General features: G+C 46.7%; 6 protein-coding genes across 6 annotated transcripts; 3 read left to right on the top strand and 3 right to left on the bottom strand.

The window, feature by feature from the left end:
* Nucleotides 1-6,042: 6,042 nt before the first annotated feature.
* Nucleotides 6,043-6,525, bottom strand: N7496_005763 (uncharacterized protein; the record flags this gene model as incomplete). Its single annotated transcript, XM_056698692.1, has 1 exon — nt 6,043-6,525. One exon carries the CDS (start codon nt 6,523-6,525, stop codon nt 6,043-6,045), a length of 483 nt encoding a protein of 160 aa, XP_056557217.1.
* A 2,671-nt stretch (nt 6,526-9,196) lies between these two features.
* N7496_005762 (uncharacterized protein) lies at nt 9,197-9,412 on the bottom strand (the record flags this gene model as incomplete). Its single annotated transcript, XM_056698691.1, has 1 exon — nt 9,197-9,412. One exon carries the CDS (start codon nt 9,410-9,412, stop codon nt 9,197-9,199), a length of 216 nt encoding a protein of 71 aa, XP_056557216.1.
* A 5,144-nt stretch (nt 9,413-14,556) lies between these two features.
* On the top strand, nt 14,557-15,735 carry N7496_005761 (MIP transporter; the record flags this gene model as incomplete). The annotated part of the gene is made up of 4 exons (XM_056698690.1): nt 14,557-14,833; nt 14,904-15,461; nt 15,501-15,598; nt 15,667-15,735. The coding sequence occupies 4 exons, from the start codon at nt 14,557-14,559 to the stop codon at nt 15,733-15,735; spliced, it is 1,002 nt and encodes a 333-aa protein (XP_056557215.1).
* Nucleotides 15,736-18,797: 3,062 nt separating this feature from the next.
* On the top strand, nt 18,798-19,637 carry N7496_005760 (SDR family NAD(P)-dependent oxidoreductase; the record flags this gene model as incomplete). Its single annotated transcript, XM_056698689.1, has 2 exons — nt 18,798-18,908; nt 18,972-19,637. 2 exons carry the CDS (start codon nt 18,798-18,800, stop codon nt 19,635-19,637), a joined length of 777 nt encoding a protein of 258 aa, XP_056557214.1.
* A 523-nt stretch (nt 19,638-20,160) lies between these two features.
* Nucleotides 20,161-21,393, bottom strand: N7496_005759 (zinc-binding alcohol dehydrogenase family protein; the record flags this gene model as incomplete). Its single annotated transcript, XM_056698688.1, has 4 exons — nt 20,161-20,841; nt 20,927-21,084; nt 21,140-21,227; nt 21,286-21,393. The coding sequence occupies 4 exons, from the start codon at nt 21,391-21,393 to the stop codon at nt 20,161-20,163; spliced, it is 1,035 nt and encodes a 344-aa protein (XP_056557213.1).
* A 1,251-nt stretch (nt 21,394-22,644) lies between these two features.
* Nucleotides 22,645-23,996, top strand: N7496_005758 (FAD-dependent oxidoreductase; the record flags this gene model as incomplete). Its single annotated transcript, XM_056698687.1, has 6 exons — nt 22,645-22,734; nt 22,803-22,883; nt 22,955-23,017; nt 23,312-23,515; nt 23,581-23,849; nt 23,915-23,996. 6 exons carry the CDS (start codon nt 22,645-22,647, stop codon nt 23,994-23,996), a joined length of 789 nt encoding a protein of 262 aa, XP_056557212.1.
* Nucleotides 23,997-24,116: the final 120 nt, after the last annotated feature.

Below are 24,116 nucleotides of genomic sequence, written 5' to 3'. Positions count from 1 at the left end.
CAATGTTCCCTACTGCAGCCACGAACGGAAGCCTACCCACGACACCCATATTGAAAGAGTATTCAGGTCCTACAAAGAAGCTCGAAAATCTGTAAGCACTTTACTACTTTCAGAGGAGGATGGAATCAAGACCTCAAGCTACCAAGAGTACATCGAGGCAGGTATGGCCCAGAGAGACTGTGAATTCGGGGAGAATGTTGTGGTGCACGCGATGGTAGCAACGAGGAGAATTATTTCGTGAGCATTGTGACGGGTCAGGAGCTCGAAAGTGTACGACTTCTGAAGCATCTCTCAAAATTTGATGAAGCTATTAGTTGTTTCTTACCAATTTTATAAGTAATTGAAATGTTTGATCTCATCCCCGGCGTAAGCCAAGAGACTTAAGCTATTCCAAAGCTATGTTGCAGTAGCATGATCTAACGGGTCGAGCCGGATAGCTTGGGTCACCTGCCCAAATCATCGCGCCAAAAGTAGCGAGAAGCGAGACAAGGACGCAACCGAGACGCAGCAAACAAAATTTCTGGCCCCAAAAGTATAATATGGTGTGACCATGGATATGTGCTCTCCACGTTCCTGCGGTTCGGCCTTTTAGCTCGGGTCCTTGCCTCATCATGATGATGACGATGATGATGACTGAGCAATGATTGGTTATCCATCCCGACCGACAAAACTTGTATACAGGAGACTCTTCGACCCTGCTGCTAGCTCACCACCAATCTAGGAACTAAGCCATGCTGTGAATACGCATAATCATCATCGGTGGGGCAGCTGGCGGAATGTCAGCAGCCCTTCGGGCACGACGCCTCGACGAGGATGCCCGCATCACATTGATTGAGTAAGGAGACTGCCTAGGCTACGCTAATTCTGGTCAGCCGTCATTGGTAGGTGTGATTGAAACCGACGCCTTTCTGGTCCACCAGTCCGCGGCGGGCATGAATGAACGATTCAACATTGACGGGCGAGAACACACTGAGCGGATCAGTATCACAAAGGAGCAACATTCCATACAACTCAAATGGTCGGAAACGAATGAAACCTATCTACTGTCTTACGATAAGTTGATCCTCGCGCAAGGAGCTTGTCTCAAGTTCCCCCCAGTGCCAGGCATTGAGATGGAGAACGTTTTCCCTTTCCAAACTATGCTGGATCTTCATAAGATTAGAGACTATGTGTCTACCTACCATTATCTCTCAGCTGCAATTATTGGTCACAGATATGTTGCCTGAAGGCCGTTGAAAGCCTTCATAAGTTCGGACTTCAATTGAACATCATACACTCCCAACCTCGTATTTGTCCGGACTTTGATTCTGATATCGCCAATGTGATACTGTCGGAACTCGTCAAGAATGGAATTCAAATCCATCTAGACGCAAGGATCCAGCGCATCAGCATGAGTTGTCGAAGATGGTTTTGTTGTTACTCTTGCCAATAAGTCCAGTGTTCCTGCCGATCTTGTCATTCTAGCGACTGACCTAACTCCTCGAATTGAGATCGCCAAAGCTTCAGGCCTCGCATGCATGTGATGGTGTTCTTGTGAACCAATTCATGCAGACGAGTGACCCTGATATTTACGCGATCGGTGACATGATAGAGACAACTAAATCTGGGTTACGAATGTCAAATTGTTTACCCCTCAGCGGTATGGCGAGCCTGCAAGGCCGGCTAGCAGTTGATCACATTATGAAATGTGCGACCCCTTACCGTGGTCATATAGGCATCTTTACCTGCAAAGTCCGTAACTTAAATGCAGCTAATGCTGGGCCATCAGTGGAGAAGCTCAAATAAATCGGGTATCATCCTCTGTTCGTGACAGTTCACGTCCCCGACCACGCGGGCTGTTACCCTTCAGCTCAGCAGATGGCTCTGAGATTAGTCTTCCAGCCTGTCAGTGGTATTTTGTTGAGCGCTCAGATTCTTGGTCGAACAGGGGTCGATAAACGAATTGATGTTCTCTCAGTTGCTTTGTAGAGCGGCCTAATCGTTTTTGACTTGGAAAAACCTCGAGCTACCATACTGAATGCCCCCGAATATGTTTCAGCAAGAGATCCGGTGAACGTCGTGGGCATGGTCGCAGGTAACCTCGTCGGAGGAGATCTGCATACTGTTACCGCTTGTCCATTACAAATCACCTGCATGTCCGGCAGATTATCGATGTACGGCCTCCCGAAAGTTTTGCTCAAAGATCATATTCGGTCGGCTGTCCATATTCCCATCGACGTACCGCGCCTTAATTTGGCTTCTATCGACAAGAGGCGACCTTTTGTGGTCTACTCAGGTGTTGGCTACCATTGGCTACCATGGCTACCTTGCCTACTAAATTCCAGTTGGGCTATCAGATCTTCAATCTAGGTGGAGGTTTTAAGTTGTTCCTTGAAGGTGGGTCAACATTAGTGTTTTTTCCGAGAGGTCGGGTTGAATTGGCTTGATTTAGTCCGCAGTGATTACATTCTATACTAGCGTAATGCACAACTGGTTTTAATTATTTGACTACCATCTCCATGAAATCCCAACCCATCTACCCTCTAAGAGCTAATAGTGGGTAAAAATGCCAGTTTAAGAAACTTGGCATTGAATCATATCAATTGATCTCGGGCTCATGACTAGCTCCTGACTGAAGAGAAACCTTTGTGCTGGAAATAACATGGAATTAGCCAGACAGAATTAAGACAAGCTTTGTAGCCAAGGTCTTTTGGTATTCCAGATTCATCTCTAGTGCCCTTTTCATTCTTACAAGGTACATCAAGTGGGTCCAGTACTGAATCAAGCATGATTAAAGATAAAAAGACCACAACAGAATACAGCGATGCGACGCCAGAAATGCAGAATCCTAAATATATTCTGATTTCTTGAAATGATGGCGGAACTGTCATGCACAGTCACTCAGATACTGCCCGAGGACGATTTGATCTACTGCGACACGTGCTTGACTAGGGGAGTTTTTGCTATTGACTGATCCAGAGGTTCCGATTTAAGCCGTATATTTGTGATGACGTGATAAACCGCGGGCTCATTTTTTGGGCTTTCGCGGGTGGTTGTACTTTTGTCCCCCTGCGACTTGGCTTTCTTGCCGTCGATAGTTCGTTCCGCCTCTAGGATTGAATCGACTTTCTTGATATTTTCATCGCCTAAAACACACTTGTATATTGATTCCCCGCATGCCGGGGTGGCATCGCCTGGGGTCCGACTCGGGGTGGTTGTGTATGAGGACTCCTCGATAATTCTGCGTGAGGCGAGACCGCCTGCAGACAGATAAGTGAACCGATTATCTACCATGTCCAACTTAGACCGATAATAATAAGTTGAATTGGCAATAGAAGTATCTCGTGTTCGATCTGCTCGCGTGGACTTTTCCAAAAGATATACTTGAGATCGAGGCCTTTTCTAGGCAGGAGAAGGAGAGCACTTAATCCCCGGCGAGCTATTAAATCACAACGCGACCGGATGCTGACATGTATCACTTAAGGTTCTATTTCGGGTTCTCTGTCGCGTACGAGTGCTGGCAGGTCTGGGTCCCGTGCGAGGCTCGAAGATCGAGGGGTCTAGGCCGCGGACCGACCAAGTCTCCCAGCCGCAGGTGCGATCACATTGCGACCTCTTTTTTACTCCCCGGGACCATTGTGGATGAAGCTGCTTTCTGTCCAGTCACATAAGCCCGGGTAATAATAGGCGGCACCCCGTCGATTCAGCAAACGATATGGTCTGATCCATTGAGGAATATGGTGAGAGCAAGCTCCAACTGCGGACGTAGGTTCGCGCATTTGGCCGTCACACCCCGCATAAATCCCGAGAGATTGGCCACTAAGGAGAATCGGTCATTTTCCCTTCCAACAATTCCAGACCGCCAAAACCTTCCGCCCAATGAATCCCTCGGTCACAGAAGTCTTGCGGTGATGGCAAACTATAATAGGCCACCTGGATATTGAAAGCGTCAGGACTGACACGCCGTATTCTCCCTGCGATCGCGCCTACCATGTGGTTGCCTCCGTAGCTTCGTCTCGGCCTTTAGCAGCCTCAGTCATGCTTTAAGTTGAATCAATTTTTTCATATCATCCATAGCATCACGTAAAGTCAAGTCCGAGAGCCAGAATTGGATGGTCAATCCGTCATTGTCAACACCTATAGAATCGTATATCACCTGAGGCCAGTAGATGCAGCGAAGAAGAGGGCACTAAGAAGGATACTAGATTGAAATCCGGACTAATATGCGATTGCGGGTTGGGAATGCTTCACGCTTCATTATCATGCATAATTGAATTGTTAATTCAATAAATGAGCACCCGTCTTTACGTTACACGAAGACGTTTTGTATTAACTCTCTCAGGTTGCTGTAGTCGTCGTTTTGAGGCTCGCGGCCGCTGCAAAGTCGGTCGACGTTTCAACGTGGAGCGGTGAAAGTCGATGATCATCGCCCGCCTAAGTTCTTCATTCCACAGGACATTATCACGCCGAAGGTCTTCATGGATGATTCCCAAAGCTCTGATTTCCCTGTTCGATTGGTGAATCCCTTATAGAAGCTGGGGCGTCAGATCCATCGATGCTGTGCTTTCCCCCCTAGCCCATCACGAGTATATGGCGAATCTCTCTAGCCCCGTGAAGAAAATAAATTTTCGCTAAGGCGATAGTACCCAGGAAAACAGGCACAGCGGACCCTTATACCTTCTGCAGAATTCGGTATACCTCCGCTTCGCGGGAGACCTCGTTCCACAGCCCCGATATGGTTCCTTTTCCGATAACAGTGTAGCCGTATACGACACAAGTAAGTTTGAACGGCGTACCGTACGCCCCGCAACCTCTAAGGGGCGTGCATCGGTCAATGTTTTCATCCAATTGTGCTTTTAGTAAGCGCACCAAATTTTCGGAGGTAATCGGATGCTGCTGATCATCTTTGCTTCGACGATAGAGCATCACATTTGGACAATAGTCGTCTAGAAGACCGCCAGACTATAACCCGAGTAAATATCTCTGGGTACAAAATTGCGCGTCGCGGTGGCGGGACTGGCTATCTGAGCCCCTATTATCGAATATCTCTCTTTGTCGAGCCACGCGCTAGGCAGATAGAGAAAGCTATACATAACTAAAGGTTCGTTTGCGGCGTGTTAATAGGTTCGAATCGGGGTCGGGTAATCGTGACGAATGTGAGCGATACTTCACATCGGATAGATCATAGCGGACTCGAGATCTAGTAGACACTTAACGAGCTATTAGTTCAGGGGAATCTGGCGGAGATGACGAAGGTTTATACATCGAACCAGAATCTAGGCTTAGAAATTCTGGCGCGGTACTATCGGAGTTGAGAGGAAGCTACCGGAATTCATCTTTAGGAATGTAGGTGCGAGTGTAATCGAAATTGGTCTTCTATATAGGAATATCTAGTCGTACGGAATTCCTCCACTCCTGACCTCGCATAGGCGAGTAGAATACCATCAGACACAAACACAGTATTCTTGCGACCGAAGTATTTATAAGGGTAGCTTCTATTTCCAAATCCACTTCGCTATTTAGATCACATAGAAAGTAGTAAAGTGTGCTAGGGTCGTTATATAGAACGCGGAGGAGAACCCGAGCGATCCCGTTAGTCACGTAGGAATACTCGAGCCCTTCCTGGATCATGACATGATACTCTTGAATAATGGTAGCGTAGGCAAGGCGCTCTGTATTGTACCGTAACTTCGCGTCCTTGTCCGTGGGTACTTTATTTGACTTAACTATCTCCTTCCATAAGTTCATTGGGCGAAGCCCCATCCGAAGTGTTAAGACAGGAAGCTTATAATGTGGCTTATACTCGACAGTCGTAAGGAGAGTGGTGTTGCGGCCGTCAACTCGATGGATGCAGAATTGGTTAGGTCTTGGATGGTGCACACTTAACGGTTGACCTGTATCTGCTGCAATGGCATCATTATCGTTTAATGAATTCGTATGGTTGCTAAACTAGACGCCATCGCCGAGGCAGAACTCTTCACGAGCAGCGGGTATCTTGCATAACTCTGTTATTATATCGTTGACGTGCTCTTCCACCGCGAACCGCTTATAAGCCTCAAGGTCTTACTCGCTACTCATAGGCTTACGTCCAAGTCGTCGGCCTAATCCTTCTAGCTCAGGCAAAGATAAGAACAAATGAGGCGCCCCCGCGGGTGTTAACTGGAGATAGCTGTAGACGGACCTGAAAAGCTCCGACTGTAGTGCTGAGCAGTCGGTCCAGTGTTCCAATCGTGTTGGGCAATATTTCCCCGTGGGAAGGGGTATTTTCCCGGTAGTCGACCGGGATAGTGTCTCGACCCTCAGCGGTCGGGAGAGCAGATCATGGGAATGGCGTAAGAATTCCACGAAAGTGGTCGGTCGGCTGAGCTCTTGAAGTTGCTCTCGTCTCTCTTTCTCCTGTCTGCTTTTATCTTCGGCCTGCTTCTGTCGCTCTTCGGCCTGTTTTTGTCGCTCTTCGGCCTGTTTTTGTTGCTCTTCGGCCTCTTTGCGTCTCTGTTCCGCCTGCAGAAAAAGAGCCTTATAATCTGGCGAGTTGTTGTCGGCCATCGATGTGTCGAGGGTCCCTTGAGACAATCGCGACCGGTCTTGGTTGGGGGCTTGATCTGGGGGGCTGACGTTAGCTGATCAAGGTTTCCGGTGGAAGTATTTCCCCGAGAATTGACAAGGTTTTCGCTGGCTAATTTTAGCATCTCGAAGGTATGATAATATCCCCTCGTCAACAAAAGAAGCCACAGCACTCACTAAAATTGGATTTTCTCTAGCTTCAAAGGGACTACTCTGTAGGCAAAGTCGGCTCACTAGGTCGGTTGCCTCGCGCTTGGTCGTGAGGGTCGCATCTGTCTCGCCTCGGGGCGCTTGAGGCAGAGATGTGGTAGCGATCGAAAGGGGTAAACAGAGTGTGGGGCTGGGATTGCTCCTTGGCTTCTCTATGGCGGCGCTCTGCCGTTTCTTGAAGCCTTCGTTGTGCTTCAAAGCTGACATCATACTTCGGTTATTGTTTGCTCCATCCCTTGTCGAAAGAAGTATTCAGTGGATAGACGAAACGACGTAAGTTGAAAGCAACATAGTAGGGAGCCCGCTAGCTAGCGAGGGGAATGGACTGACGCGGAAGGGATGCATTCCGTCCTCCTATTGCAGCCCTTTATTTCAAAGGATAATTATGTTGTGTCATTTCGCTGTGAGGAAAGTACACAATAAAACCAATAGTCAGCGAAGTTCTTCTGATGTAGGGAGAATACGCTTACCTCCACCGGTACAGTATCTGTCTGATGAACCACGCTTCGGCATGCTCTAGTCTTTGCGGTTAGATATCATGTAATCATTCCGAGGGATCTTGTGGAAAAATAAATGACGTACCTGAGTCATCTGGGTAGTTAGGTCCCTTATAAGGAATAGCATCTGTGCACGAGGCAAACTGAAGTGCTGTCGCTCACAGAATCCATGGCTGGAGGGGTGAACGTAGATCTCTGGCACAGTATTTATATATGCGAAGCATTCTTGAATATGGTAGTCTTTGACTGTATCCTCAGTTTTGAACAAGTTAATGGAAACTGGACGCGTACTGTAGAATGGAGTATCCCCGCTGAAAAAAAATTGAGGCTGAGTAGACAATCACCCGCACCTAAAATCAATATCCTTATCCTTAATGAAAGCTGGTGTTAGGTGTCCCATGGATTATACCCACCGCTTTATATGCCTCATAATTTTAATATTTTTGCCCATATTCTTCGTCGAGCGATCGTCACGAAACGATCTTTTATTCAGCATCAAGTAAAACACCAAGTAAATGTACACGAATTACCTCTTACCTACCCACTATTTAGAACGCACTCTTTGGCATTGTAGAAATTTCAGCATAGGTACATAATTTTCTGAAAGGAGGTATATTTCATCTGTAGATAAACCTCTCTCCTCATCTTTCCGGCCATCCCTCGACCTCAAGAAAAGTTTTGGATTAGCTGGCGTCAGCCATAGGCATGGAACCAATCGATTGACTATCTCGTTCCACCGTTGGTTATCGTTTACTAACACTTACTTAAGCCATAGGCTGGTACAGTATCTTAGCTACAGTAAAATGGATCTTGTGCGTCATCTTCTGAGTTCAACGCTCAGCTTCGCCGAACCAGTTATATGCCGAACTTGTAGTGTTCGAGCGGGCTTGTGCTAGCAGCGATGTGCTTTCCACCACAGCAATCTCTGTAGGTCAGGCTGACAAAGTAGACCTCATAGTAGTGTTGTTCATTGTTAAGTCCATGCTTGAGGGCACATTAGTCTATTTTACACACTAACTGATGCTATTCAATGCCTCTAGACCAGAAAAACACCATAGGCATTCCAAGTCAATTATTGGTCCAACTGTTCATAACTGTTAGTTGTACCAGAGATACATCTGAGATGGCTGGTGGGACTGTTGTTGACTAAATCAGGCCTAATGTAAGTGGAGTGGTGCGCTGGGAGAGAAAGCGTGTGTGTCAGGAGGGGAATCTGATTTCGAATTCTACAGTAATAAGTACCTGAATAACTACAGGATCGCACATATCACAATGGTACGAATTTAACGTGTAGTTGCCCAAGGTGGAGCGCTAATCTAAAAAAAGTTGTCCGAACTGTAACGAAAGCTGCCGCTAGGACCGCGAAAAGGGGGTGGGGGGTGATTTTTGAAATAGGTGGGTTTAGAGCAGTGAAAGGGAATGTGAAAAGAGAGGGTGGTGAAAAGAGAGGGTGGTGAAAAGAGAGGGTGGTGAAAAGAGAGGGTGGTGAAAAGAGAGGGTGGTGAAAAGAGAGTGGTGAACACAGACTGGTCCGAGTGGGGCTAGAAATGACCGTCGAATGTGTCAGTCGTGCAACGGTGAAGGGGAAGCGCCGTCCACTCGCATCGACAATTTAAGCGGCCTAGATAGCTGCAATAATACGTCTGCATGCTGGGGTTTGCACAGAGTCATTAACTCCTTACAAGTAGTCAATGAAGAGCCCCGAACACCACAGAGACACATCTCGCCCCAAAAGTACAGTACCCAAGCGAGACATCACTGTGTGTCTAGGAAGCTAAGCTGATGAGCTGTCGCATTTAATACCGCTTTTAGAGAGGTTCATTGCTTTCTTAATATCATCTGTGTTTGTTTGACTATCTACAATATACTGTAGTTTAGAATTCCGAACCGATTTCAAAATATTAGAAGTGGTGATACTAATTTCACAGCTTTCTGCTCATGAAGTGTCAAGCTCTCCATTCAGTTTCCCAGTTTTTTTCGAAATGGTTTGACCACAGAGCCTTGAACTCATCGCGAGTATCCTCACTAACATCTTCCCATTTCTCATTCTTCAGCTTGTCAACGTCTACAATGTCGAACTCATGCCCAGCCCAGTCCCCCCTGGCCAGATATCCTCCTCCCGTAATGCCGGTTGAACTTCCAGTCGACCAGCAGATTCGCATCAGGATTATTTGGCCAATGGTGATTCCAGACGACAGCTCGTCCTCCAAGACATATTGACTGGTAGTCAAGTTTCTCAGGGCTCAATTTTTGGGTCTGACAGATGCTTCCATTGCCACAACAGTCACTTCTTCTTCGAAGTCTTCTTCTATGTCTTCTTCGTAAGACCAGAGCCCGAAGTTTTCCTCTACGACATCGTAGCGAAGAGGCTTGGATGTTGTATCGCTCTCGTTGGAAGTCAGGTGAAGGTTGTCTTGTCGAATCGTAGCTGGGAGATCGTCTGGACTTAGATAATCCCCAATACATATAAGCCGCGTGCCAGCCCACTCGTCTTCAATCAATTGACACAGTATGACGGTCCATGAAGAAAAGAGCAATTCTGACAACTTTCTTCCGAGTACTTGTGTTGTGTACTCGCTTTTGGACGGGCAAACCACTAGCCAATATTGGCCCATTATTTCTTTCTTGAAAAACAAAATAAAACCGAGATCATGGAAGGGGAGATAATAACCGGTTGGTGCAAGTTTTGGATGCTTGGAGGTTGGACAAATCTGTTGTATTGCCTACCTGGTTAGGGGATTAACCTTTATATGCCGGCCATGGCGTCTCAGTCATAGAATTTTCAAAAATCTAGTTCCTAGGACGAGTAGCGACTTTTGTCAGGACATGTTATGCCAATCCCAGGACACCCCGGGAACCCTAGCCATTACATACTCGACAGCTATATGGTCGATTATCGTGGAAAGAAGCGAGCATGCTCGCCCAACTCCGGACTGGCATGGCCAGACTCAATAGTTACCTCTATCGGATCAACGTTGCAGAGACGGAACGGTGTGCATGTGGACAAGCAAGAGAGACCGTGGAACACTTCCTCTTCCGATGTCCGAGGTGGACCACGCAGCGGATAGCACTGCTGCAATGTAGCCACACTCCCCGGGGCAATCCCTCCTTTTTGGGCGGGAAATCTCCCTCCGATAATCCGCAATGGACGCCGAACTTGGAAGCCGCGCGTGCCTCAATATAACTCGCGATCTCCACGGGCCGTCTGGACGCCGCCTAACCACATCGGCCAACACAATGACACCATCCCCCTCACCAACCTACACCTACCACCCTGTGCCGAAGATGGTGGACGGTCTTCAATTGCCGAAGATAGGATGTTGGACACTTGAAGAAGCACCTTCAAGCCAGTCTACTAACAAAATTACTAATCCATGAGGATCCCTGTGATATCGACAGCTGAGAAGACGTAGAGTGAAGGGATGCATGTATAGGCTCGAAGGAGATACGACATGTACTACTGCCGTCCCGACCCCTACAAGATGAGATCGCTTGGATAGCTAGCTGCTCTTCTACTGAGGACACCATCGCGGAAGTTTATTGATTGTCGGTCAAGCCAAAAGATGGCCTGCGGTAAGTCTTCCCGGCCAGGTGCCACTCGGTGCTCTGCGAGAGAAGTATTCTTGCTGATTCAAACCGATTGCTCGAGGCCGAGAAATTCATAATCACCCTGACTAACGCTGTACCTACTAAGCACTCGTGAAGCAAAGAGCAGATTCATAATTATAATTCGCTGACGTTGTCACAAAATGTCAAAGAAAACCGCAAAGATAACAGAGAGGTCCCGTCAATCCTTCCCCGGACGAAAAAGAGAGTTAAACGACTAAGCGGCAGAACAAAGAGGGGAGGAGCTGGAGGACGTCTCATTTGGTAAGAGCAGACCCTGCAGACACCCGAACAAGTCTTCCAGTGACACATTTAGCGGCTCAGCTTTTACCGCAGACGGTGAGGATGAAGAGCAAAAATTGGAACCGGAAGTTGAAGACGAATCAGCCCCCAGTAAGCTGGACAGTGATAACGACCTGTTTGGCAATCGCAGCAGCATTGACATAAGGTGCCACCGCTTACGTAGATCTTGTATTTCGCTAGTAAGGGCCTCTTTTTCCTTCAGGATCTTCGATACTTCTTCAGTCTTTTGGTTGAATTTCTCTGAGAGCTCTAGGCACTCTGCTTCGAGTTCTGTAGCGCGTTGCAAGAGTGTTTGATGACGCTCTTCTTTGCGTCCGCGGAATCGGCGCTGCGCGTCGCGGTTTTGCGTGCGTCGCCCCACCTGGAATCGAATGACTACTGTCAGCTCCTTTGGTGGAGATCATACGGGGTTAGACGAAGCTTACAGTCCTTGATTCAAGTTTCTGGCTTTCCCTTTCTCTTGCACATGTGACTAAGCTCTGGCCTTCCCGTGAAGTTGAAGTGGATGGCAAAGGCGAAATAGTAGTGTTGGAGAAAACTTTCGAGTCGAGCTTGTGTATCTGATAACCCTCCAGTAACTGTAAGCTGCAGTCCTCTTCAGCTGGCGTCACTAGGCGAGGGATAAAGGTGCGGAAGGCGGAGGGGATCTCGATTTCCTGGCATCCTGCTTGATGGTTCTTCGCGACTGAGCATGTATTTCCGCTGTGATTGAAAAAGCCGGACTCACCATTCTAGAACCTAGTACTTGCATCTCTCCGACCTTGTATTGCATACCAAAAAGGCTAGGGCTTGGAGAGTTCCAAAAGTCTCCCATCGTATTTATCCGTATCTGTTTTTTTTAACTGGTGAGTGGTGACTAGATGCCGAGCAGTGCGTTTTGAGTTCTTGCGACAGAATGTTTCTATGGACTAACGAAGGGAGCATGTTTTTGATGTGGACAGGCTCGAGTTATTTATTGATCTAACCCGTTACTTATAGGCACAATTGGACCGCACATTATTTGAATTTAGTCCATCAGAGCTAGTAAGATAACAGCGTAAGAGGAGTAGTACACAAATTTCTACTGTAAAAGCTCTAGGACATTCTAGGGCTGTTTGAGTTCCCGGGTCCACTCATGGCCGATTAAGGAAAAAGGTCTTAGGCACTCCGTTGTCAGGGCAAACGAAAGAAAGAGTGGTATCCCCCGATGTGGCTTAGAATGTGGACTGTGGAGACCATCCCTGGTCGGATACCATCATTACGTACAGGTTCCTCCCCGGGAGGCCCGAGATTTCTTACGAATCTACTGTCAACCAATAAGGTGAAGCTGAGGCTTGTCCACGTGTAGTCGCCACTTTTGTAGCCTAGCGTGACTCGCTGGTCGGAGACAAGAAACTCAACGAAGAATAGACTAGCTAGTGGGTCCCTATCCAGTCCTGTAATCGTGCCCCTCCAAAATATTGTAGTTGCATGTTGCAGCAGCTCTGCTGCACTAATTAAATATTTTAGGGCAAGGTCAAGTATGTCCAGATGGTCTTCGAAAACGAATTCCGCTCATGAGACACACGTTCTCCGGACCTACTAACGGTCTAGACCTAGATCTTTGAAATCAAAGGGGCCCTGCCAGCCAATCACTAGGCTAGAAAATAGCCAAATTACCTAGCTTTTACCGTATCCGGCTTATCATAATCGGAGTGGGCGCCAGGAAAGAAACCGTGTATGCCTGGAGGGAATCTGTTTTCGAAATTCTCTGTACCGTAAGGTGGTCAGTGCCACGCCAAGCCCCTTCTAAGTCGATGTTGCTGCGGTGGTGGGACAGTATAGGTCAGTTATATTCATCTGCTCCTGGCCACCTCCCATTACGGTGAGATCTTAGCACCTCCCTGCCATTAGATTCGCGCTAGGCGCGTAGTGGATTTGCATTGGGCACTGTTTAAGGGAATCGCGCCCACATATTGAGCGTATCGACCGCTCGGACAATGTTGCCCGTCGCCTCCTCAAGTGGGCTATGATGTCAATACTCCACCGGTTCAAGGGCGAATGACACTAAGCGGTACAGGTAATCTGATGTTTGGTTGAGCAAATCAATTCACGGTATCACAAGAGAAGGAAAAGGGAATAATAGAAAGTCGGAATTGTATCTCAGAAATACTAGTCCTTGCATCTTATCTTATCCCTCCAATCAGCTCTTAAGCCTAACATACTCGAATAGTAAAGTGGATAGACTAAGCCTTATATAGTTAACTAGCGATGTTTTAAGCGGGCCAGGATAAGAACCGATAATAGAGGCAGGCCATACTTCCGCCATCCTAAGCCAAGGAGTAAGAATTACTCTTTCGCGTTAGTTATCGCGACCCTGACACCTTGGCTTGAGGCGCAGTTCAGTGACTCATCTCTTTCCCTTGGCGAACACCTATTTGACTGGTACAGTCTAGTATTAGTATTCCATAGACGAGTATACTAGCTTATGTATTGTAACTTTCTTACAAGTACATATGTTAATAACGTGTGGTATACATGTAGAAAGCAAATTATATTCTCTTCTCTTATCATCACTTTTCTAGTTCTGTATTTAAACAATATGAAATTTCAAAAAGAATACGTAGTGAACGGGACGTGCATACAATGCCGAAGCGGTAATAGAAAGAGGAAGATTCGCACTTCAGGCGGTTGTGAACGTGGTTAAATAGATAGTTTTAACGACCTCACTTTTTGGCTAGCGCTCATATTAATGCGCCGCCCGTAAAGATTAGACTGATGGCACTCTAGGAATGCTATAGAATACAGATAATTACACAAAACCTTATTATAGTTTTGAATTTGCACGTCCTCGATGAAATCGCTTATTACCAGATGCACGAAGGTGTATTTAGAATCACTATTTGACTAGTTGGTAAATAAGATTATCATAATCATTCCGTAGCACTAGAGCATACACCAAGTCCTGTACCTGTAGACTTAAATAGCTTGTCGCTATAGCGTTTTACCGCTTCACCACTTCACTCCCTTTCTCTTTCATCGCGCCATCGATCTGTTATTGCTACTTTGCGACTTTCAGACCTGTTTGTTTGATGATAATTCATTAATCGCAGACTCATTAACGTCTGTGCAACGTATTCTTCCAAGGGAACGGAAACCGACGGGGAGACCACCAATAGGATTATTTGCAGGTAATCTTGAGTAGGATCTTACCAACAACTCATGATCCCCATCACGACCTCTTCCTTTTCGACAGCACTCTCCATCACCAACCATTTATTTTCCCAAAGTCAACGGAATACCAGGTATTGACACCTCAATTTTATTTATTGCTTCCATTCCTTCGACACAAGGGCAACTGTTCTACTATTGCGTTACCCTGACCGTAGCAACCCACGAGAGTGTTCTAGCGTTCATTGCCATAAACTCACTCGCAACCATGACCCTCTCTCCTGAGCAGGCCCGACACATTTATCAATCAGACCTAGAGCATCAATCAATTCACGAGACGTCGCAACTCAAACCCGTGATTCAACCATTCGCCGGAAGAATTGGCGGTAATCAGGAAATAGTCGTCGATCGCAGCGATCCCCAAAATGCAGCTTTGCTCAAAAAATTTCCCGACGCGGCTCCTCTTATGTCGTTTCGCGAAGGAGCAAAATTGCGCGGCTTTTGGGATCTGGATTTGTGGCGATTCGGTTTCATTGAGATGATAGGTGAGTAGTGCATATCCCTTCCTTATCGTCGCAGTAAAAATTAGTGAAACTACTAATCTCATTATTCTAGGTACCATGCTACTAGTCTTTGTGACGGCCTGGATCTCTGTGCGTCCAACTATGTCTTCTAATACCGTGCCATCCTCGGCATCAGGTATTTTCTCTACGACGGCTTTCCTCGGTCCCCTGTTCGGGGGAATTATTAATTGGTTCTTTTTGACTTTATTCATCTTCACCTTCTCTAACGTCAGTGGTAGCCACCTCAACCCAGCTATTTCAATTGCAACTTTCTTGGCGCGTCTTATTTCATTCCCACGAATGGCTATTTATGTGCTCTGCCAGTCAATCGGTGGGGCTATAGCGGGGTTTACTCTCCGTAAGGCATACGGAGCTAGTGACTTTACATGTGGAGGCTGCGTAATCGATCAATCGATGGTCCCTATGGATGAAGCGTTTCTTTTGGAATTCATGTTTAGCTTGATTCTAATCTTCCTGTCCTTTGGAGTCGGGCTAGACCCCCGTCAAGGGAAAATATATGGGCCTGCTTTGTCGCCTTTTTTGGTCGGAATGGTGCTTGGAACGTTGAGCTTGGCATCCGCGTTCGTGCGAAGTGGGTTTGCTGGTGCTTGTGAGTTATATACCAAGGAAATTTCGAAAGTATTTCTAGGCAATCATCTCACATTCGCTTCGGCAGCTATGAATCCTGCTCGGTGTTTCGGTGTCTTCGTGGCTACGTCATTTCCGACTTATCACTGGATACATTGGGTAAGTCGACATAATTTGCCCGATGGTAAATTATTCGCTCGTTGACTTCTATACTTATTCTTATTTAGGTCGGGCCAATTGTTGCATCCGTGGCGCATGGAATTGTCTACTATGTGGCACCTCCTTGGGGACATTGAGTACATGATATCACACTGCCATTCTTTGAGCTCAGAAGACCAGAAGATGTTATGATATCGAGGGGCATATGACAATTTGTGGAATTTAATAACTGAGCAACTCTTATACGCGTTTCACTTGCTCGACGCAGGGATCAAATGATTAGCATACTGAAGACCATAGCGGTTACTAGAACGGGCCCATACTTTCACATTTCCCGAGCAAAAAGGCCGTCAGCACGGCAAAGACAGGGCATATTGTGCCTGCGTGTATTCTTTGCCCTGACCCCTCGCGAGTTGCTCCTTAATTACGTGGTATATAGATATTGTGGTGGTAGCGAATAGGCTGTCACCACCACTCTAAGCACATAGGCAGCTACTGTGACTACAAATAGCTGCGGCTACTCGCATAGCTAGAGAATTATCATCACACTTGACCCTTAAACCCAGGGTTTCAACTTTTTTGAAGGGCTGTCGCAAACGAGCTCATTCGTCCATCTGACTGCCAATGTTTGTTTCCTATTTTCTCATAAAAACTAATTATGATAACATGAACTCTTGTCCTAACGTCATCTGCCGTGAGCTGAAACCAATTCCTCGCGCAGAGCTAGCATTTTAGACTTAGCTTCTCATGAGAAGAGCATTAGAGGGTTTAAGAAGACCTATCGAAGAAATGTCAAATATTCCTGTTTCTCTCGGATCCCGTTGACCCTAACTCATGTCACCAACACCTCACATCAACACAATAAGATGCATTTTCCCACTATTCTATCAAGAACATCGTTTAACTCGAGTCTCCTCAGACGGTTCCAGTAGTGAAATAACTAAATGACTAACGGTTTTTGTCACGACAAATGCAACTATATTCACTCGTGTTGTAGCTTTACTGTAGTTAAGAGTCATAAATTTAGTTTTTCTGTAACCACCATATTAATTTGCTTAAGTATATGTAGAATAACCCAAACACCCAGATCAGGCGCCGTTAAGCTGTTTGTTTTCATGAAAGCACTTCTTCGCTTCTTATTCAATGGTCAAAACGTGCTACTTATGTGACATGACTTCAAAGACAGTTTTGTAAGTCTCGACAGACCTATAGTAGCTAACAATGCAGATAAAACATCACAATCATTTGAGCTGAGCAATGCATAAAAAGCCGTAACGAATCCACGAGTTCAGTAAAATCCGCAATCTCCAGACATCGTTAATGACATAGTGGTGGAGCTTCGTAAAGATATTTATTAACCCTCCTGAATTATTTTATATATCTAGTCACACATAGTTCACATACTATCATTCACAGGCGGGCTGGTTCTTGTTATGCACTGGAGCCTAGAATGTTCGGTGGGGGGGGAAGGAGGGGGGGGAAGACATACGTATGTAGTAAAGAAATGCGCTGGAGGCTTTGCACAACTTAGAGTCTGTATACTACCCGTGGCTGAAGACCCCCCTCCCGTTGCACGTGAGGGTGGTCCAACTTCCAACGCAAAATCTAGCCTACTACACACTTAACCTCCGAATTCTTCGAGTACTGCGAGCAAGCCCGAATCCTACCCTTTTGCTTTATCTCCCACGCCACACATCCCCTACAACCTCTGGACGGAGATGCTTTCTTTACCTATAAGACCTACTTTCGGAGTTGGAATCGTACGGTTACTCAATGGGGTGGTAATCCTACCGATAAAGCTGTTTTCCTCCGTGGTATACGAGAGATTCGTCAAGAGACCTTTACACCATCAATTATTCGTGGAAGCTTTAGAAAGCGTGGAATCTATCCTTTCAACCCTAAATTGATAGTTAAACCTCTTACCGACCGTGAGGAAGAGGAATTCGTACCACTTCGAGGATTTGACCAGATTAATGGGGACGATGCGCGCGGTATAGACCGTACCCGGTCTAACGAATCACCTACCCTCTCATCTAGTTCAATTGAACTACCACATACTCCACGGAGTGTTAAGAAAAGCTTTATTAAGCTACAAAGGACTATTAAGAGTCCTTTAGGAGATGAATCCGAGAAGAAAGAGAAGATTGACCGAAGGATTGAGCGCTTACAACGCTTCACTGTCACCGAATTCGAAGAGAGTATCCTTAAGGATTCGGTAATTATGAAGTATAGAAGGGTGCAGACCGAGTACACTTCTACCAATAGGTCAAAGCGGCAGATTACCAAGGCCAAAGTGCTTACTCCGCGCGATGCAAAGAGAAGGATGGCCGAGAGGACTGAAAAAGAGAACCAGCAGTGGGTACAGCGTGTACGCAGAGAGAATGCTCGTAGGGAGGCTATAGAGAGGGAAATCGCTGAGAAAAACCAACAAACAGCATGGGATGGAAGTATCGAGGGTATGTTTGAGCCCTTTGGCCTTTTCGAGGTAGATACAGAGGGAGATAGCTCGTTGAGGATATAACTTGTCAGATAGTATAGATTTCGGCTACTCCATGCGCTGGATATATATATGAATTCAACGCGCCACGTAGGTCCAATTGAATATTTTCTTTTTAATATATAATCTAGTACTATTTAGATAATATTATAATTAATTCTTAATGAATTATAGCATAGTTATGGGTGGTGGTGGTAATTTGAAGTTGATAGAATATGGTAGATTTTGCGTTGGAAAGTTTTTTGCGTTGGAAGTTGGACCACCCTCACCCGCAAAGGGGAGGGTGGTCAAGCCACGGGTAGTGGCCTAGGGCCAAGAGAAGCTGGCGTATTGTCAACATTCAGTCAGTCAGCACTCTACAATACTGTATTACTGTAATTTGACGTATTTTACAAAATGTACACAAAGCCAATCTTTTACCATAAAAAGTTAAGGCTTGCCGCTGATTGTCTAACGCCAAGGCCAGAATCACGAGATGAAACACGTCATGATAAAAGGCGAGTCCTCGGATTTTACCGGCACGGAGACATCGGAGTTAATTTCCCGTCTACATGATAAAAGGCGAGTCCCCCGGGCGGAGGATTATGGGATTTAAGAACGTCTATAGTGAATTGATTTTCACTGTGATCAACTTTACATTCTCTGTGCTCTTGGCACGCCCTTTTCAGGTTCCAGGTCTTTCCTCAAGCTCACACCTTCAGCATGTCTCTCCATGACGCTATTCGCCTTAGCGGTAAAGTAGCCATAGTCACTGGAGGTTCTCGCGGTATCGGCGAGCGCATTGCATTTGAACTTGCGCAGAATGGAGCCAAGGTAGGAGCTTTTCAACTACTTTGCATCAAAGTCGACGGGCAAATCAGCTAACATGTTATCAAGGTTTCAATTACATATACATCGGCCGGAAGTGAGGCGCGCCTGAATGATTTGATACAACGTATCAACGCGCTCAACAATGGTTCCTCTGCTATCGCTGTAAAGGCCGATCTGCGGGAACCCACGTCTCCAGCAAAAATCGTCGCAGAAACAATCCAGAAATTTGGCGAGCACATTGACATCCTGGTCAACAACGCCGGCGTTGAGCTCGTCAAGCCTCTTCAGGAGATCACAGTGACCGATTTTGGGTTTGTCTACGACCTCAACGTCCGCGCCCCCATGCTCATGCTGCAGTCTGTCCTACCGTATTTACGTGCCCCAGGGCGAATTATAAACATTGGCTCTGTTGGCGGGCGGTATGGGTTTAAGCAGCTTTCTGTTTATTGTTCTTCGAAGTCAGCACTGGAAGGCTTGACAAGATGCTGGGCTGCTGAGCTAGGGTTAAGTGGGCATACTGTTAACTGTGTGAACCCGGGCCCTGTCCAGACGGAACTGATGGACAATATTCCCAAGGAGACTATCGCGATGCAAAAAAGCCAAACCCCTATACAAAACAGGATAGGTACCGTGGAGGATATCGCGCCCGTAGTGGCCTGGCTTGCTAGTGAGGAGAGCAAATGGATTACTGGCCAGGTTGTTTCGGCTAGTGGAGGGTGGGCCATGTATTAAAGCTGAGTTGCTGGATTGCTCATATTATTTGGATTATGTTCCTCTGGTAACCACCTACTGGATATAACGTAATATCTGGCCATGCTGACCACCCCAACCCCAACTTCAGCCTTAACCTCAGCACCATATTAGAAGCGATTTGCCAGGTCAATTTATCAACGAGAAGAATTGTTTGTCGGTTTCTTAGTTGGATTGATTCCTTGGCATGAGTTTGTAGCATTTCTATCCAGCGGCTTCAGGACAATGATTAATAATTGCGATTACGGAATGTGCGCTCCAATCAACCGATCTCGATGTACAAATTCGGTTATGCTCTTCGGTAATCCTCCATTCGAAGAGATGACCGATCCATTACCCTAGGACCGTCCATAGGGTGAATCTTGAGAGCTAAAATACGATTCTGAGTAATATCGCATCAAATACTGTGTTTTGGGTGACCAGTATCGTATGGAAGAACATCGCTCTCAGTGGAAAGCAGTTTGTTTAATTGTAATATCTACCCTATAAAATTTCGGTCTCGACTCTACTCAGCGTTAGGCTGAATGATCAGCCGCTCTGCACTGACACGTCCCTGTCTGAGAAGATCCCAAGCTAGCTGAGCCTGGCTCAATCCTCCCATAATTCGAGACGGAAGCACATGCATCTGATCATTCGCCAGTACCTTTTCCAGATACTCCCACCACACCCACCCGGTGAATTCTGCATTCGCCGGGTCCATGTAATCGTCTAAGAACTGGGCGAAGAACCCAGTGACCCCATCCGGCAGCTTCACACCAGCCCTCACACCCATAGTAGATAGAAACGTGCCGCCACCCTGCGCGGCCAACATAATACCGATCGTCTCCTGGTCCTTCGCTGAATCCGCTGCGGCAAGCACAGCATGATACGGTCCCAACGCGATCAGAGCCTCGGTTGCAGATCTGTGCGTCCTGTCTACAAACTCAGATGCGCCTAGCGATTTGACCAGCGCGGCATTCGATCCGGACGCCACGCCCACGACCGAGTAACCGGCGCTGGCAGCTATCTGGACGGCAGCAGCGCCGAACGAGGAGGATGCACCCCATATGAGAATTCTTTTTGACTTATTCTGTGGGTCTGGAGCAGAGCCAGGCCTGTCTAGTCTCAGATGGAGAAGAAGTGCACTAATTGCGCCGTAGAGATTGGAGGCGAGTGTGGCCGATTTCTCAAAAGATGCTTCGCCGATCTAAATGCAGATGGTATTATAAACTGCGATATATTACTTCCCGGGGGGAGGGGGGAAGAAGGAGAAAGAGACGGACAACTGATACCTTTGCTGTAAGCTGTTGTGTACTGAGCGCATACTGCTGCAGGGCTCCGAAGCGTGCGTCATTGCGCAGTGTTCCTGCGCTGTTTGTCACAACGCGGTCTCCTATCTGGAACCTGGTGACACCGGGACCAGTCTTGACTACTCTTCCAGCGAAGCACACTGCTCTACAGTTAACAACCGCGCATAGACAGATGTATTTGGGGCTACCACGAACAGCCAATGATTGTGGGGTATGTCAACGGGAACGGAAGGACACCATCCTGGATTTTGTATTCGGCTGGTTGAATGGCGACAGCTTCGGTCTGGGGAGGTTATCTTTTAGCCGTGTGGCGGGGCTCACATGTCGTTAATATCGCCTACCTGGATGAGGAGCTCATCTCGTCCCGGTTCAGAGACTGGCGCAGGGCGCAGCTCTAATTTCGCCCCCACCGCTGGAAGCCACGCTGCCGTATTATGCATTTCTGACATTTTTAGTGAGCAATGGATAGATTCCGTGAGCAAGATTGACTGAGTAGCGATGGCAAGAAATGAGAATTGGAGAAGATTTCATCTGTCTCTCCGTCACGGCCAAATTTAGTCCCTTTTATACCCCTCTATTTCCGCTTTGAGTCTGCTTAGTAGTCCTCGGGAATAATTCACTGATTAACTAACCTTCTTAATTAACCTAACTAACTATTAGTTAGTTACTTAAAGTGTTTTGTCAGCAATCCAGACCGCAGAGCGTCGAACTAGCGCGGTATGTATCAATCAAGTAACTATTACTTACGCCACGTATTATTAAGTGAAAGTTTCCTGTGTAAGTTAGTAATGATTACAATCCCACATAAAGTTTCAAGCGTCGAACTTCCATCCAAATTACCCTCTGTGGAATTAATGAGCGAGATCCTCTCCATACTAAGTGGAAGGACAGCTATGCCTAATAAATCTAGATATAGTGCTAATGCGGAAAAACTCGCACTCCAGCTGGGAAAGCTGACTGAAGGTACATGCATTTCCCATATTTTATTCGAAGTAGCACGCGGGGCGGGGGTATAAAGGGGATTGTGAGTACTCGAACTTTCCTTTTCCATCATCTATTGGTAAAAATTTCCTTCTCTCTGTTTCATGGAATATGAGTTCCTCTATAGCGCTAGAAATTGCAGTCGTCGGCGGTGGTCTTGCTGGTCTTGCTGCTGCTCTTTGCCTCCGAAAATCTGGCCATAGAGTCACAGTCTGTTCCCTGAAAATGATATATTTATCGAAATTTCACCCACTAATACTCTTTACGCTTGGAAAGATATTCGAAAGGTCAGCTCATTTCAAAGAGGCAGGGTTCGCAATCTCTATTGCGCCGAACGGAGCGAGAGTCCTTACTGCTCTTGGTACGAACATTCCGCGGACCCAACACCTACATGGAAAGGGCTAGCACACATAAGGGCTAATTCGAAACAAACCCAGGATTTGACTATAAAAACGCCAAAGCAGTTGACTGCCAGAAGGTAACTTTGATTAGTGCCTCTTCAGGCTGCCTAAGTTCCCGCTACTCACAATTGCCGACGCCCAGATCATAGTCAGCTGTGGAATTACACTGCAAACTTTGGTTGACATACCCTTAGAAAGTCATTTAAAGGTAAATTTTCCTCAGCAGGCTGGTCTAAGGGAAGATAGGTAAGCAGCTGACCCTATATCATTAATTATTAGAGATGGGGCGATCGCTGGGCAGTATTATATCGACCCGATATGCATGCGGAATTGACAAGGCTCGCCTTGGATCGAGCAGACCAAGGCCCGGAGATCGTCATGCGACTTGGTGTTGGAGTTGTGAAAACAGTATGATATAAATTTGCTGCTTGGGGTTTTATGGGTGAAAAATTCGCTAATTTCTACCATGGGACTAGGACATAGTAGGAGGAACTATTTTCTTCGAGGATGGGTCGAGCTTCACCGCAGATTTAATCATTGGCGCGGATGGTGAAAAAGTAAGTTTTGCAATGTTGATTGTGTTTGTATCAGTAATTTTTACCAGCGCTCATTTCAACCCAATTCATAGTCAGTTGTGAGACAAGACGAGAGCTGGGGTGGCAACTCGAAGCTGCTGAAGAGTCCAATTCGAGTATGCCGCTCAATAACCCCAACCAAAACCTTTCTTAGTGACGAGGTTCTTGGTCCCTTCCTTCGATCGAAGGAAAGCCATCTCTCTGCCTTCACTGATGGAAAAAGGCTATTGACATGGTGGGCGTGTAGAGGGTAAAACTGATCCTATATCCACAATGCTCGCTTTCGCCCGTTCAACTAATCAGTCATTCTAGTGGCGACCTACAGGATTTAGAGGCAGGATATCGGATTTCACGGAGACAGCAGCTTGGTATAATAGCCCCGATTCTGCTTTTGCTGAATGCTGCTTCAGGAGTGGGGAAATCTGACTTGGTTATTTGCAGATCAAAAAGAATCACGGCGCAAACTCTGTGAGGAGTACAAAGACTTCCATCCCAAGATTAGAAGGGCTCTTGATCTGCTTGGGACATCGTCCGATTGGGACATCAACTTTACTGGTCCCCCAATTCAGTGGATAAAAGGCAAGGCGGTCCTGATTGGCGATGCTATGCACTCGGTATGCTTGCTTCACAATGGTGAAAAATTGCATCACTTGACTGACTAGAACGGCATCTTCTGCAGATGTTTCCGACAACGGGCCAAGGAGCTTGCCAGTGCCTTGAAGACGCAGCTGCCCTTGGTATACTGCTAAGCAATCTTAGAAACATGGAGGATATCCCGAGAAGACTTGAAAAGTTCCAAACGCTGCGCCGCGAGCGCGTTGTGGAGATTCATGCTCTTTCGTCAGTCCTCTTGGGAGGCGAAACAAAGTTGGATGAACACGTCCGGAGTGCTCTACCAGATGGTAGAGACATCGAGGGGCCCTTGGACCATCTTGACGTTACCAATGGGTAAGTTCATATAAGCTGAGTAGGACCGTGCTTGCAGTTGCTAGTAAGCTAACGAGAGATGCCAGGTACGATGTGATTCGCGAAAGCAATCGGATTCTGCTGAGATGTTTCGAAGCTACCGGCGAGAATCACCGGGCGTCACTATGATGAGCGTATCACCATGAGCGCCGACACCTCAAGGTTGCCCTTCCCATGGCTAGATTTAGCTTGCATTTCTTTCAGTCGCATCAATCACGTGACCTTATCTCCAAATTATTGATACCGTTT

The sequence above is a fragment of the Penicillium cataractarum genome (genome assembly GCF_028827025.1).
Source record: "Penicillium cataractarum strain IBT 29864 chromosome Unknown utg000004l, whole genome shotgun sequence".
In the NCBI taxonomy this organism is placed as follows: Eukaryota; Fungi; Ascomycota; class Eurotiomycetes; order Eurotiales; family Aspergillaceae; genus Penicillium; species Penicillium cataractarum.
Note: the sequence above shows the minus strand (reverse complement) of the source record. Positions and strands in the feature narration are given on the sequence as shown.